This window comes from Falco peregrinus, chromosome 8 (assembly GCF_023634155.1).
Source record: "Falco peregrinus isolate bFalPer1 chromosome 8, bFalPer1.pri, whole genome shotgun sequence".
Taxonomy (NCBI): domain Eukaryota; kingdom Metazoa; phylum Chordata; class Aves; order Falconiformes; family Falconidae; genus Falco; species Falco peregrinus.
The window spans coordinates 47,712,012-47,729,345 of NC_073728.1; the positions used below are offsets into that span (position 1 = coordinate 47,712,012).

At 40.3% G+C, this 17,334-nt stretch overlaps 1 protein-coding gene across 3 annotated transcripts in view; it reads right to left on the bottom strand.

The window, feature by feature from the left end:
* Positions 1-17,334, bottom strand: part of KCNIP1 (potassium voltage-gated channel interacting protein 1) — a 436,627-nt gene that overhangs the window by 16,037 nt on the left and 403,256 nt on the right. For all 3 annotated transcript variants that reach the window (XM_027779704.2, XM_027779705.2, XM_013295227.3), the window contains exon 2: positions 1,751-1,875. In XM_027779704.2, the coding sequence (XP_027635505.1) occupies positions 1,751-1,875 (125 nt within the window). The remainder of the gene's footprint in view (positions 1-1,750; positions 1,876-17,334) is intronic.

Genomic DNA, 17,334 nt, shown 5'->3' on the forward strand with positions numbered 1-17,334 from the left:
GGTTTAGGTCACAAGTTAAATGTACGTGTCTATCAAACTTGCCCTGGGAGGTAATGCCCCTGTACTGAAAAGCGATAGCAAAACTGTGAGAGGCAAGAGGTAAATGCTCCGTTTGCTGAGTGCTGCAAAGGCTGCCTCTCTGCTCTGCATTGTAGCTGCTGGCACAGCCAACAACTCCTCTCAGCACAGAGGTGCTCTCCCCCATGGGATGCCCACCAAACACAGCAATACAGAAGGCATTTCAAAGATCTTAGCACAACACAGCAGTTAAGAACTCTCCGAGTTTAGTCTCCCACTGTAGGCAGTCGTGTCACATTATATTGTATGTTCACCTGTCAAGTTCCGTCTCAAAAGCCATACAATTTCTTGCTGACTGCCCAAAGCACAAAGAGGTTTCAGAATATTAGTCTTCAGTGCTTGGAAAACTTTACACATGAAATCACCTCCTCTGTACAGCAAAGGTTATACAAATACAACACATGCACCAAACAGAAAAATAGAGAAAGCTGAACTGTGCCTTAGCCCACTTAGGTGAGTGGTGAAATAAAGGATGAAACCACCAGACTCCTTGGAGGAGTCAAATACCCACTGGAGATGTGATTCAATCAGATCTCAAGAATCAAAGAAAAAACCAAAGACAGTAAAAAAGAAAGGCCCTTCTCAATGTCCAGCAGGTTTCCCTGAACACTGCCTATATTTAAGGTAGCTCAGCTTTCTTTTGGCAAGTTTTCACCCAATAGCCCTGACTTTTTCTTTCCCAGAAATATCAGCTTTTCACTGTGGCCGGAGCTGAAATGCTGGAGCTGTCCTGCAAGACAACTTAAAAACCACACTGTGTTTATTGAGCTAGCTTGATACCAATCTATTAATCATCATAAAAATATCAGCTGGCGCGAACCACCTGGGTGACTGAATCCAGACCCTCAGGCAACCATGTAATGAGTATTCATTCTTCAAGGTCCCTAAAACATCTGCTCCATGTAGCCTCAAAATTTGCTGTTTCTATTTATTATGATGAGTCCCCAAGAAGCAGCAGCAGCAGCAGCTGACCTAGAAGCTGTGGCTCATGGAGCCATAGACTCCCTGCTACCACGGAGAACGTGGCTGGAACAGTGGTTCACAAGGATGAGCACGGTGCTGTTCGGTGCATGCAGTCATGCCAACTGGCATGTTTCCTGCTTTCACCTAAATCTGTAGCCTCTCTTGTCTCTTCAGTCTTGGTAACTTCTGATTTATTTTGGCTCCTGCCAATCCAGCCTTATTTCCTACTTATGTAGGACCTTATAGTCCTAATGTGCTCTACTAATATCCTACTACAAGAGCAAGATCTCGCCAGCTAGAGAAAGGATAAAAAAAAAGTCATCCTGGGCAGCTAATCATACACAACCAGTACATCTCATATTTGAACATGGGGAACTGACAGCAAGAATTAAATAAGTAACCATTAAAATATTTTCAGGTTATCTTGAAGTAGTGGCACAGTTGAGGAAATTGCAGTGTGCTTATTGACATTTGGGAAACAAATTTAATGAGAATATTATGTGCCACATATTCATCCAAACCGAGTTTTAGGCAGATTACAGAATCATAAATATTAGATGGAGAGGCAGATTGTGCTCATTTTGCTGTGGTAGAGGACATCTAGCACAAAACTACTAATGTTTAGCAGGGGAATGATACGAAATGCAGCTGAGCTGTTGAGGCTGGGGGGCACGTACATACTAGACTCAGTTCACTGCAGTATTCTTACATTTTTAAATCCTCTGTAAAGCACTTGAAGTTCTCTTTTGGTGAAATTGGTTTGTGCTTCCAGCTGTTCCAGTCCTTCGGGCCTGTGGCACACTGTAGTCATTTCTAATTCATCTTCAATCTTATCTGAAAGAGAAGACAGGAAAATATTTATTTTGTTACCTTTGCTCTGTTAACATGATGAATAGGCCAGACTGGATTTCAAGAGTAACGGGGGAAAAAAGAAACCATCAACAGAACCAATCTGTGTAACTTTTCAACCTCTTGAAAGCAAAATAAAAGCTGTATGAGTACAGCAATAGCTCACTGTTCTTACTGGGCTACCAATTAGTTCCCTGTTCACAAAGCTGAAACTGGTGGTGAGAACAGAAGGGCAGGCAGCAGATACATTGCTCCAAAAGGCAACACCAGGCATTTCTTATTTAAATATTGAAACAGTGTGGAGGGATAGGCCTTTCAAAGTACTAGCTTTAGAGAAGGCTGTGCAAACAGAAGTGAGAGAGCAGACATGCTTAAGCATATTAGACAACGACATTACTTCGAGGGTAAACAGTGAAGGAAACTCTTCTGAGTGCTAAGCGAAAAGCTTGCTATAGAGATACTAAAGGTCAAGTTAATCCTAGGAGAAATTCAAATGATGTGACGGTTGCTGAATCTGGAATGAATCCAACCTGCATTTATGTGGACTTTTTGGGATAACAGATAAGAAATGAAAAATACTTATGTGCATTTTATTCAAGAGAATGTTCTCCCACAAGGAAGAAAAATACTCAGGGTATATCACATCCTATATTACCATAATCTCACCTCTTTTTTGATGCATGTTTTTAACCTGTAAAGCTCATTTCCCCAGCAGTGTATGTAATACCCAAATATATACAGACGATTAGTGTATGTCAATTTTAGATTCTCTGAATCTCAAGGACCAGATTCAGGTTTCAGCTGATATGAAAGTCCCATCTACATCCAAAAGCTGCTTGACATAAAAAATAACACCCCCCTCATTGTCAAACCCACACAATTCATGGTCAGCAAAAATATTTCAGGTTATTTGGCTCAAGTACAATATAGTAATTCCTACAGAAAGACAAAGTTTTCATCAGAAATATGCAAGGAAATGTCATCACCCTGAATGGCAGAAAGGCTCAGGGGAAAACCAGACCAGGCTAAAGCCATATTTTCATAATTTAATTAATTCTGTACATACATATGAACACTATTAAGGGAAGACACACATTAGTGAGTGATAAGGGTTAATTAACGTTGGTTCCTTGTTTCGATATTAAGAAACCAGTTTGAAATACTGGTGGATTTGGCCAGCCTCCTAATCCACTGTGTCTGGAGCTTCACAGTCAGCATCTGTGGGGCCTCAGCAGAGAAAATACGTTCCTGAGCACTGTGCTCAAGGTCCCTTGCACAGAAAGGAAATAAAGGTAAGAGACTGTAATAGCATGAGACAGAACGAGACTATCACAACCATTTATGATGCAGAACAAAATTACTGAACACTGGCAAGTGGCCCGAAGGAGCCACCTTCTCCACACAACGGGAAAACGAAGAGTGTAGAAATTATAGCTCCTGTTAGAGGAAAGGAGGTGGAAAAGGATGCTGCTACAGGAAAAAAAAAAACAGATAATGTGAAGTAAGGGGAAGAAGACATTTTCTTTAAAAGAAAACACATACCACAAAATGAAGGAATGCGTAAGAAGCGGTAGAAAGAAAAAAAATGGGTATGAAATTCCTTAAAATGAGGGAAGGGGAATAAGTGGTTGAAAAAATGAGAGGGAATCCATTCAGAAGAGGACCAGATTAGGGAAACTCATTACTTATCTGTACATTGTATAAGAACTACCTTTCTGTTTACCTTTGGTTGACTGCAAGTTACCTAAACCCCTTTACAAAACACACGTAAACCCAGACTCCTCTCTTGCATTTCCCTGTTGTCTCCTGATGCAATAAGCAGTTTACACATGACCCTGACTGTAACTTTGGGTTTCCACAGGAAACCATGCATTTTGTGCTGTGCAGTATATAAATAAATTAGGCTCTGAGCCTTTCTCTGCTCATACACAGATTTTCACTGACATTTCATATTGCTTGAGTCACTCTGAAGTTCTTTACAACTTCAGTTAATGTAAAATAAAACCATAAAAAACTCACCATCTAGTCTTTATATCCTATAATATAATTCAACAGAGAGAGGGAATAAAAATAATCTATGCAACCTCGTGTAAGTGATGAGGGAAATGAGGAAAGCCAGCCTAGTGGATTACTCTCATACTTGGGTTTATTTATGCTTCTACAATATGGAAGTTTACATGGTTTCTAGTGACAGGAAAGATCCAACTAAGAAGTCACACTCTGCAAAATATTTTGATATGACTAATTTTTTTGTCAGTGCTTTATTTGCCTTTTTTTTTTAATTTCCCCACCTCCTCCTTAAGCAACCAGTTTTCCAAAATACTTACTGGAATTTGTGTTAGTATCCTAAAAGCCAAATCATTAAAGAAAAAGGTCTTTCTCATGGAAAACTTGCTCTATAGCACCATGACACGTTTGAACAAAATCTGCAGAATTACAGCTCAGAACTCATAGTTCTTTGTCTTATCCAGATGTCCTTTATATGAGCAGACTCAAAATTAGGGTCTTGGAATAATTTTTCCAAAACATTCTTGAATAAAATATTACATTGTAATTTAATAATGATATATTGTCTTTTGACAATACTGGCCTCGTTCAATGAATCATTATTTCAAAAGAGTGCAATTCATCTTCTTCAGCTTGTCCTGCAAGAATAGTTTTTTCCAACAATCAGTTCATGAGCTTTGGTCCCACAGGGCAGATATTTCTATATTAAAAATAAGCCAGATTATTGTTGTAGATTTAATTCTATTTCCCATGCTGAGAAATGTGGCTCTTTCCTTTATAACAAACCGCAGAAAGGAAATTATGAAAAATTCATCCCTTTCAAAGGGATGCTATATTTTTTCCCTTCCATTCTCTATTCCAGACCAACATTAATCTCTGCCTCTGAAGAGGATCTGACGGTTCCCTGTGGGTTAATCCTTTCATCTGCTTCCTCTTACTTTCCCAAGGGCAATATTTTGAAACTTCACAAAAAAGAATCTTGTGCAGCTTTAGATCTGGCCAAGGGGACACTCAAAATGATACCAGAACAACTTTGTTCCAGTAAACACACTCTGCAAGTGGTAGAAATTGTTCCTTCAGTGGAACATGCCCCAGTGCAACAGAGCAGCCCTGGATGTATCTTGGAGCCTCGCCACAGAAAATAAATAAAAAAACCCTATCAGGTTATTTTGTCTATCACTTGCCAACAAAGAGCTATTTTCCACAGTGTTTCATGATAATATATGTTTTTAAAGATAAGTCTTATTTTAAGACTAACTACTTCACATTAATAGGCCTTGCAGATCAAACATTCCCTCCCTTGTGTTCATCCAACATTTACATCTAAGCTTTTCTCCGTTGGCATCCCAAATTCCAAGGTTTCCCTCCAGCAGTGTCCCTGCTCATCCCTCCTCGTCCCTGGCCACCGTCCAGAGGGCAGCACATACTGTAGGGCAGGAGGCACCTGCCGCTGGAGACCCAAGGGCACAAACTGCTTTTCTCTGCAAATGGATCATGTCCAACTCAATAGTAGCCACCCTCCCAAAAGACTTTTTTGTTATTATTTGTTTTCCTTTCAGTGTTTTCTCTGAAGTCAGCTCTTTTAAACCTTTTTCTTCCATTCTCTGACCCCCTTTAACCACAGTACCATCAGTGGTAAAAAAGGAGACTGTCCCTCCTCATCTGCCCTTGCCTTTTGGCACGTATATCTTATTTCCTCTTATTTACATTTTCATTACCACACCAGATCATTCCATCCCAGCTCTTCAGCGATGCCTCTGTATGAAATATGAGCCCTTTCATTTATAAATACTGAAGTTTTATTAAACTGAAGCTCACTTTATGGTGGTGAGTGCAGGCAGAAGTATATATAAATAGATACATGAAAATTTAGTTTTATTAGGAAAGCACGATAAGATATTTTATCTAATATCATGTTCTTCCTCAGTTTTGCCTTGATTACAGCTTGCTGAACACCCTGAGAAATTTGAACGTGAGAAACAGGCATGCCACTTGTTTAATTTTCTTCTCCTTCAATTTGCAAGTGCACAAACAGACCTAAGCACTGACAGCAGACACTGCAAGGCACGCATGTCATCACCTCCCCAGCTCAGGCGACAGGTGTGACCAGCTGCTGTTGCTTACAGCATCCCTTCTGAGCTGGAACTATTCCCTTGCCCTGCCCACTGCAAACACTCACCTCAGGGTCTGGGTACCATACAGCTGGTTAGTAAAAACTTAAAACTTAGCAAATAGGTAAAAATTTATTATTATGGATCTCAAAACATGATTATTATTATTATTGTTGGGGTACCTGTGCTTATCATTTAGGTGGACTCAGTAACTAAAACAGGAGGTTTCTCCTGCTTGCAGGTACTGATAAAAGATTTTTTTTTTTTTTTTTTTTTTCCAGCTCCAGCACTTGCTGAAATAGCATCTGGACTAATCCCTTCCACACTAGACTGTTGCAGCTAGTTGGGTCGTAGGTTTAAAATCACCTGCACCGTTTAGCCAGTGCAGAACATGTTTGCGCATTTGCTTACCTGTTTTTTGCTGCAATGTGTTTAAAACTGGAGGAATGGGAAGTAGCACTTTCTGATTTAAAATTTGCCTCTGGCCCTATTTTTATGGCTGGGTACAAAGTCTGAGTCTGGTAGAAATGTAGAAATGCATGTGGTAATCTTACTCCAAAGTAGGTCCAGGTTGTAATAATTACTTAATTTTGCACTTTTGTGCAAAACATCATCTCTATTTGCTTAACCTGTAGGACAGGCACATTTTGTATATCAGGCAAAATAAATAGTGGCTTCACTTCACAAAGAAAAATAATCCTGACGTACTTGCATGTACATGCATATTTTATGGATTGTTGCTAATGAAAGATACTGTATTTCATTTCTCTGCTGCTTGCTCAAGAGCAGAGAATGAATTTTCATTAGAGTAGATCAATATTTTAATTGAATACACTTTGGAAATTACTTAACGAGGCATGGTTTATACATCCTTTCATATTTGTTCTAATTTTACCTTTTGTTATTTTTACAACTTGAAGATTTCCATACTTAGACTGCCTACAGCTGGCCCTGTGTTTAACTGCTGTAAACTTTGCCAAACGGAATTTGCATTTCTCCAAGCGATAAACTGCAGTAATTTAAGCCTAGACATGTAGAAGCTGTCTTGTACATCTACATGCCTATGGATAACATTGTTTTCATCATTGAGGGAAACAGATTTTCAACCACAGCTGACTACTGTTCTCCATCAGAGCACCAGGCAGAGGGACTCAGTCCTTTTACCTATTGTAGAGACAAGAAATCTATTGATTTTGAAGGAAAATGACCTGCTCCAATATTTTATTTTTTCCAGCTCTTTCAGTTCCATTGGACACAGGCACATTTATCTCCTATATTAAGGAAAACATTGTTTCATTGGCAATTTACCTTAAAAATGTACAGGTAAGGTGATGCACATCCAAGGCAGCTACACGAACAGAGGCACTGTCCAAACCCAGTTCCTAAATGTGCAGAGTCCAGCCAGTAACCGGCAGCACCAGCAGCAGAGGGCAGGTGACGTGCTTCTGTCAGCACTGAAGTCCTAAAATCCTCTGTTGACAGGACACCTACTAGTATTTGCTTTAGCAAGCTATTTCCATACAAAAAAAGCCTAGTAAGTATTCTTTGGATCCAACAATTCTTCCCTCAGAAGCGGAACAGATTAAATTGGTGATAGACAATGCCAAAGTCGTATTTGTGTGCTATAAAATAGGGAACAATTAGGTGTTATTTACCTGCTGCTTTCTCAGCTCTGGGTTTGAACAGCCATTTGGGCCCAAATTTGTTAACATGCCTGTCCTTCCTCCCACTAGCAGCCACCTTTACACAAGCAACACCTTGTGCAAAAGCACAGGGTTGGGTTCACTGGGCCAAACTCCCTTGTGAAACACAAGAAACATCAAAAAACCCTTCCCACAGCGGCCACCCAAAATACTGCAGCATTTCCACTGCTCCAGCCTGCGTGCCTGGCAAACAAGCAATAGCAATGTCTCATTGCATCGTTAGGGCTGGACAAGGACAACCCAAGGCCTAAAACACAGTTTAAAGGGGGGTGTAAATGATGATTTAATAAAAATGCAAATGACCCTGTCCCCTGGTTTCAAAGGCTGCAAGGTGAAGCCATGTAACACCAGGCTCTGTGGCTAATGGAAGGATTTTGAAAACACGTTGCTTATAATAAATTCACTTTTTGTTAAAGTAAAAAAAAATCAAGACGTAAAAACATCTAATGTGCCCAGTGTTAATAGTAAAACTGACAACATTAGATAAAAGGGGTAATTTTACAAATACAGCAGAAGGGGATTAAATTATGTGCAAGAATTATTAGACTGCATCTTATTTTTATTAAAAAAACATTAGCTATATTTTAGGAGCAAGGACCTGAAGAAAAAATTAACTCTAGTTTATCCACAACATGTTTGAAATTAATCTCCAGACAGAATGCTTGCTTGGGCAGATCTCACAGGAAATAGATCCTGACTGTGGGAAAGCAATTGCAAATATTTGAAAATTTCATGAAGAGAAGTAACTAAGGGCCTGAGTCCATAAATGCTCCTTACGGCAGAAAGTTTTGGCAAGAGCTGTATTACTGGTGCACCCTGCATCCCACTGGTGTAGGCGGGAGCTGCTGGAAATGCTGCTTTTGTGAAGTCCTTTGAGGTCTGTGGCTCCAGATCCCTGGGGCAGGGGCAGCTACCAAGTACAGCTCCATGATCTGGAACAGCCAAAGTATTTCTGTGCAGTTCCATGTGCTTCTACCACGACAAAAATCCAAGTGTTGGCCTCTAAGTGATCCCACCTGGCAAATACTTGCAAATCACCAAGGCTGGCGTGGTGGAATGACAGCTCGGCTGGAGCTGAAAAACGTCTGTATGCACATCTATGAATCCTAAAAAAGGGTTAAGTAAAACGTGCTCATGGCAAACATCAATTAAAAAAAGGCACTAAGATACCTACTGCTGTATCAAATATTAAACACTTAATTGATCTCTCCAACCAGGCATTATTATTATTAATAATAATTTATTAATAAAGGGCTGTTCAATTTTAATTACCAAAGGGATGCTCTCCAGCCAATAAAGCAAAAAGGAACCAACGTCTCCTTATCTTCTCCCTTTTCCTGAAATGATTTTTTGAGTCCTTCAGGTCCATTTTCACCATTAAATCAGCAACAACAAATTCACTACACAAACAGTCAAGCTTAGCAAGGTTGTTCTGCCTGTGTGAACCTTCAACACCACCAGCTGCAGAGAAAAGTTACGTGAAAACCAATAGTGCATACAATTTTGAGATTTAATAAAATAATAATAATTGAAGATTTCTTGGCTAATCCTTGCAATCATCTATAAAAAACATAAAATTCCTCTGCCTCTATAATCATTTAATTAGTTTCACAATTTTACACAGGGAAGTTAGAACAAGGTTATACTCTGAAAAAGGAGGCGCAAAAATACTCAGAGGCCACAGGTACCTCCAGAATGTCTTTCTGGCATATGACTAAGACCAGGTACAACCACATGAACATGAAATACACAATGTCAAATTTGACTTTAAATGTTTCTGCAGACACTGTATTAACCCCGCTCATCATTAGAGATAGCTTTGCTGTGGCCATTCCCAGGGCAAGAGACAGCAGGGTGTCCAGCGCACTGGAAGGACCTTACCTGGGACCACACTTTCTTTTCACTTTTCCTTGCACATTCCCACCTATCATTTATAAGGAAAGCAACTTGTCAAAGCAGGTGGAAAACTACTGAAAGCTTGCTGGATGCTTTGCTGCTTTTCCATGGGGATGCTGCAGAAAATGTGCTTTTGGGACAAGTGCTTTCCTCCAGGTGAATTTGCATGACTCATTAGAAAGGTTAGAAAATCATTTCCCTCTGATTATTTTAGGAAAATTCCCACTAATACCATCTCAAAGCTTTACGTGGAGACTACCTGAATTGCTAAGTACTTGACTTAGCACGTCATGCGATGATAAAGCACTGCACACAGAAGTACTTGGAGACTGAGTAAAAGATGGGAGTGACTTCAGAGGGGTCTCAGCTGCTCCCCAGGCTGCAGCCTTACCCAGGAACTGGGAAGTTATCAAGCACCTTAAATTTTGTTTGCTGCCAGTGTGGAAGTAAGAATAAACTCAGCTCTGTGTGTATGCTAAAGAAACTTAAGAAAGCTCCTAGCTTAAGAAACTTTTGCTACAAAAATTATATGATCAATAGAGTCAAACTGGTTTAAATTTTACCTCTCTGATACACGTAAAACCATCGGGCAGGGTCTAGGAAAAAGTGAGAAAAAAATTTAACAAAAAGAAAGTGACAACCATACACAGCTTTGTCTTTTGTTAACTTTAAAAGGGACATTGGAGGTGTTCTGCAAATGCCAGAGGATCACTTTTCCCAGTAACTGCAGGATTGTTTCCAGGTATATTTTACACTTTTCCCCTGAATTTCCTCTTTCCCTTACCCCAAGAGGCAGAAAAGGAAGTCAGAGCTTGCTGTCCCCTGCATGGCCATGAAACTCTGAGCAGCATGTGAAGTGAAGCGTGCATGCAGTCATACAAGCATCCATGCATACAGCAAGACAGCAATGCAACAGTGATCCTAGCAACTCGGATAAGGAAGACTTCACATGCAATTTTTTTTAAGTCTACTGAGGGGCAACAAGAAGGGCGCGCAGCCTTCTGCTTCCCCTCCACAGCTTAGCTCTTTGACAATTGTAGAAATAATAAAAAAAAAATATTAGTAAAAGTGAAGAAGTCTCAGGTGTGTCTGGAAGACTAATTATTGCTCTTTGCAGTCATTTCACTTGCAACACAGTCATTTTATACTATTCTCATGTCCCCTGGAAAAAAATTCATTAGCAAATTAGGTTAAAAGTTTTAAACCCCCTCTTTTACATATACGCATGTGGCTTCTCACAGCATCAGTTTCTTTTACTGGAGAATTGGGTACACAGTATAATCTGCATTAACCTGCAACAGGCACGAGTTTTCATCAGAATATTACTACCTGTGTCTCCCTGGCCCTACCTCCACAGCCTGGGCAGCTCCTGCCCTCAGTCCACCTGGCATCTATTTCCTTCATTTCCATGTAGTCTGTGCCTCCAGCTGCCCAAACCTTCTTCAACACCTTCTCACCACACCATCGGCTCTGCAGTGTCTTGCCTCCTGCTGCTGCCCACAAAGCCCACCCGGTCCCCTCTCACACACCAGCCAGTGCATTTTAGCCCACAGATGGTGCATCTATATCCCCCTAATGGACACTAGCATCAAGTTGGCACCAAAACTGAGCGATTCTCACTGCTGCGTGTTTCTCTGTAGAGGAGGTGACAGGAAAAGCAGTGTATGAAGACTGTCTAAGCTCATATAATGCACCAGTCATTCTTTTTCTCTGCATAGACCGAGAATGCCAAGACCTCATTCTCCAGCTGAATCCATCTTGCAGCCAACCACCTCTGCAAACCCTTGAGCAGGCTATGACCAACTCAAGGCCTCTACCTGAAACCTTAAGGCCAAGAAATTCCACCATGAATTCTTTAAAGCCATTTAAATAATCCTCATGCTCAACACTTTCCCTTTAAATAAAAAAAAACCCAAAACACATTTAGAAGTGAGCACGCGTTTTTGTTCTGGGACATTTAAGGAGGCAGCTTACATGCACTACACATCACATCATTAAGCTGTTGGAGGGGTTGAACCTTCTTTCATTATTCTCACTCTGAGGTTTCTACTTTCAGCTTGCTCAACAGGTGCATAACTAGAAGAAATGAAAAAATCTTTGGGACTGGTTGTTAAACTCGACAGGAATAGAGAGAATTTACTGTGCATTGGAGAATTTAATAAAACATCTGGCCGCAAGAAAAAAAATGGCAGAAGCAAGTATTAGAACATTGCTTCCCAACAGCATCACTACAAGATGTAAAAATGCCTGGTCAGACAGTATTGCTGAGTCTTGGTGCTTGGCCTCACTGACTCTGGTTCAGCTGTCCTCAGCCTAAGAAAGGAACAACTAAAGCAAAAATCAAGACCAACAAAGAAAACTACAGGGGATGATTCAGTTGGCTGCTGCAGTGCAAGAGTAATGGTGATACTGAGAACAATCGCATGAGGCAATCAGTAACAGAACTGAACCCTGCCTGCCTGACTGCTTGTACAGGGACACGGTTCATAGATCAGTGACTACAGACACCTCCACACTTTCCCCTTTTGAACTGAAACTTCAGGAATACTTACATGAGAAGCTGGTCTCAACAGCAAAGAGCCTACAAACCATGAATTTAAATCGCTTACATAGATCAAAACACGTACTACAGAGAGCAGTACATACTAGAAACTTTAATGAAAGCATATAAAACAATTAGTAAAATTTAAACTCTACTGTACCACATGCAGTATAATCATATGACTTATTAACCTTCTTGATTCACCAAGATAGGTTTGTAATAAACAAAAAGAATGAGCAAGTTGCTTAGAGGCCCTGAATCTCTGCTGATGCAAAAGTGTCCAACCATTAGCCATGAAATCACCCACTGCCAGGGAAAACCCACTTTGCTGGGTAACCTGAGGACAGGAAAAAAAAAATAAAATCTCCCATTTCAAGTTTAACAAGGATAGTTCTAAATTTGCACGTTAACACTAGCTGCAAACTAATTTCCATTGATAAGAACAAAGAGATGTAAATGCCGTCATTAGAGAAAGCACAAAAATAGCGTCCTGATTTAGAAAGGGTGAAATCAATGCATAAAAAGAGCTGGAGAGGTCCCACTGTAAATATTGGGCTTGAAAAGATGAAAATGCATCAGAGGTGATTAACAGATAGCAGGAAGACAATAGAAGTGCTGCAAAAAAAGAGAAAGATTAGCTATTTTTCTGTATTGAGTAACCTTGTGGGTTATCAAAACTTTAGGCTGTAGATAATACATTCTGGATATAAACAATGTTTTCTTTTTCTCTTTATAGAGATAGGAAAAAAAAAACCCTGAGAAGAGAAATAGAAAAAAGCTTCTTGCAACAACACAGTTTTCTTCATTGTATGAAAAACTTCAGAGTCAGCTTTCAAGGGTTCAATTGAAAATTAATTCCCTTCCAGACTATTAAAATTATAACTAAGAGGTTTTGGTTTACAGTCTCTATTTAACACCAAATTGCTCTTTTTTGAAAAATGGCACTTTTCAATAAGCTTAACAGAAAACTTCTTAATCATCATCTCAAATTCATATGCTTATGTCTACTTAGCATATTGAATAGTACAAATAGGAGAAACTAGTGTTGTTACCACTGCAGAAGCAGTTACTGAGTACTTTATTTTTCATCCCTTTCCAAAGGAGTCTTAGGATTTTTATTTTTTTTTCCTAAACCCCCCAGGTTATGCATTACTCTCTGGGCAGTGAAATAGAGCAATTTCTGAGCAACTACAGATCAACGAAAAGGAAGATAAATTGGCAGAAACTCAGTTTATAATTTCTGAGGATTATTTCTGAGATGTTTTCTGTTATTTCTGAGATGTTTTCTGTTTACAAACCGCAGGTAACACCATAACTAAACCATCAGGACTGTGTACATGGAATGGGACTGCCCACCTGTACCTGACCATTGTGAGCTGCAACAAAACTGTACTAGCGAAGCCAACATAAGACCCTGCATAACCCTTATATATCCAGTTGCATTTTTTATTTTAACTTAAAATGTTTTCTTTCCTTCACAGCCTAAACAAAGATGAGGGAAAACCAAGCACAAACCTCGAAGGTAGCAAAATAAGATGCAAGAATGATAGAAAAATGGAGAAAAGATGGAATTTGCAGCCACCTAATCCTATTTCACCAGTGGCATGCTAATAAGATGCTTGCATTTGTTTGTGCTTATGCCCAATCCTCTGAGAACTCATAAACTATCTGAACAGCAGTGGATTTTATGTTGTTGCAGTTGCACTGGCCGGGAAGGCATTACACCCCCCCAACATTAGTGTTTGATTTCAGTCCTGTTATGTAAGGAAATAAACATGGCAGGTTGTCTTCATTTTAACGCAAAAAACCCCAATCCTGTTGCAGAGCAGAGCTGTAGTACAAGGTAAAAAGAAGATATTTTCCTGTTTGTCTTACTTCTAGAAACCAGAGTACTGGAGTGCTGCAGGGTGTGATGGGGCAGTGAGCAGGCCAGAGGTATAGCTGCCTCGGTCTCTTGTTCATCAGGAAGGCTTTCAAACTCAGAAGGCAGGTTTTCTAGGCTCTGAACTAGGCTACTCGCTTGTTTGATAGGATGAAGTTAAAGGAACTCAATAGAATAGCTTTATGCACAAATCCCCCACTACCAAACATACTGAGGGGATAGGTCCTTAGGTCCAGGATTGTTTTCAGCCAGCTCTGTTTTCTCAATATACAGGAGCCCCAACACAACCCTTCTGCCCTCAAGGAGAAATAGATTTGTTCTATAAACATAATAGAGCTGGTGGAAAAACTACTGTCCTGCTGTTGTGTCAAATCTGTTGTGGAGGTGCTAGGTAAAAGCCTACAACGGGAGCTTCTTTGCCCTTGGCAGGCTCTAGTTAGGTCAGCTGGAAAACTTCCTCAAATTATGTGATTTGCTGCTTCTCTGAGTAGTAGGGGGTGGGGGGGAGGATATTGAAAAATAGAGATCTCAGTACCTGCCCAGCGGAGGGAGAGCTGCATGCTTGCTGCCTCTCAGGGCAAACAGCCTCTTTTTTTGTGTGCACTTCAATCTTCCTCACTTTTGAGGGATCTTATGTCTAGCATATCATGAGCATGTTCCATTTCTCAGTGTTACTCCTTGCTGTTTCAAGTCACATTTCTTTACATTGTCATAGCACAACAATTTACACCACAAATCAAGCCTCACGTTCCACTATCCACACTAGAAAGTGAGAAGCATACTCTTGATTGTTTTTGTGCTTTATAAGAAACATAGTACATCACTTAGCATTGGAACAAGGTATTGAAATGCCATTTTGGTAACACACCAATTACCAACTGAAAAGAAAGAAAAAATGAAAAATACATACTAAGTCATTATACAGTCGAATAATTTTTGTATGGTTTGTTAAACAAATACATTTCCTACAATACATACATTTTACGTACCATGGAACTTGGTAGCACTCTCCATTTTACTCTTAATATGGAACTGTGAATACATTCAGCATCACTTCTTCAATTCAAACATCTCTGCACAAAAGATAGCTCAGTCTGACAAAGTCACCTTCTGAGACTAATTCTAGTTTGTGCATTTTGTTGGAATATTAAGTGCTGTCTGCTGCAAGCATATACAACCTTCGTTCAGTAGACAGGTATATAGCTAGCAGTCCCTTTCATTGGTGGTGGTTTGGGCATAGCTCCAGGTAGTGAGTTAGGAGACGTGCCCATTCCCACAGTAAAACCCAGGAACATCTCCTTGAACACCTTTTATGGTGGGTGGCTGGGGTGGGATGTACTGAGGGGCACAGGCGCCACATGCAGAGCAGCACACACACGGCACTTTGGAAAGTTTTCAGTGCTGCAAATCATATAAATATATAAAAAAAAAATGGATTTTGCTCAACCTCACAAGCTCAGGTCCAGGCTGAAGTTAGGCCAAAGGCACTGCCTAAGGCCATGTCCAAACTGCCACCAACACTGCTTGTGTGTTTTGCAATGTTTTCTGCTGTTTTTCAGAAATTCTTCAGCTGCCCCAACAGCAATTCAGGCTTCAGTTTGTACAATTTTTACCCAATCATCAGTAATGGAATTTGTGTAAGAGGAGATTCTTTACTCCTTTTCAAACACAATTATACATCCATAAAATGAATATAAAATTCAGACCCTGAAAACCTCTGCCTGAAGAGTTAACCCAAGGACAACCACCCACAACCAATCCTTTTCATACACCAAGTGGTACTTCATGAGTCATGGTTACAATTAAACTGTAGGACTGGAAGGGCACAGGTGCTGAAGCTTTTTCTCCAGCTCCCAAAACCCAACTCTCTGCTCCTTCTCAGATGCCCTGCAGCAGAAAATCTCAAGATCAGCAAGAAAATTCTCCCATGACATTGATGGCCTTGCGGAAGAATTCACAATAAGTCATTTCCCTTTAGGGGGATCAAAGAAAAAAACATTGGAATACACTGTTCCCCTGAAAAGGGAGTTTTGCAGAACTTGCAGTATTTTGCTAGAAACACAAAATGGTTTATGCAAATCAGTTCTTACATCCTTAGCAGGACTTGAACTGGAGAGCCCGGGCGTTCAAGAAGAGGAATAGCTAAAACACGAATTGCAACACGACCTAAAAAGCTATCTTGCTTGATAGCACTGATCGCTTCTTTTAACCTCCTAGTCATGATCATCAATAGCATCAGCAGCATTATTTCCTCATGATAACGCATTACAACCAGGAGTGCTGTTTCACAGCATGCAACTGCTTACGAATCTATTTCCAGCACTGCTATTGAAATGAATTATGCCTCAGTAGCTCTCCGGCAGAACAGGAAGGAGTAAAGGCAATTTGTAAAGCCTCACCAGTAAAATGGGAATAATAACGCTTATACATCCAGACATGCTTTCCCACTGCTTCATGCAAATCCCTTCAACTTCATTAACACTCAGTTAATGCATCTCCCTTGTTACAAATATGTCTGACTTTGTACTTTGGTTCTGTGCTGTCATGTAAGACAAAGCTCCACTCCAGTTACAGCAGACTCGTTTTTTTTTTCTAGGCTGATATTTAGGCAGTGCTGAAAGAACAGTATTTGATTCTAAACCACTTCAAATACTTCAAAGAGCAATCCAAGGAATGCAGCCAAGAGTAACAGAATGATGAGGCTGAATGATGACCAACAGAAAGAACTGATGGCAAGCAGACACGTGATTAAATAAACATTAAAAACTGACTTATCTGAAGGAAGCGCACCAGATTCTTTCACGATATTCCCCGAGCTACTGGCAGTACATGCTGCTGAGCTTCCTTTCTACTCTAGCACTGGTATAACAAATCAGGTTTAGTACGACTGCTGTTGTATGCACACATACATCCATTCCCTTTCCCAGAAAAGCAGATACGTGGCTTCCCAAGCAGGGAAGCAGTCACCTGCTACGCCATGCTCCACCGCAAGGCTTTATAACAAGAGCTGTGAATCAGCTATGTAGAGAAGTGTAATCGCTGAAAAGAGCAAGTCTCAGGGCTGGTGCAACAGGGAAAAACCCAGCAGATGGCAGAAAGCATTTCTTCTACCCTACCAGCATCAGCCTGAGAAAAGCAGATTGAACCCCAGGGAACAGCTATGAACCAACACATGACGTGGTCACTAATCTTCTTTTCGAAGGCAACATCACCAACTTGTCCCAAGTTGTCTGTCGTATCTCATAGAGCAAGCCGAGCAACCCAGGGCAATTTCCAAAAAGGAGATAAGCATTCACAATGCAG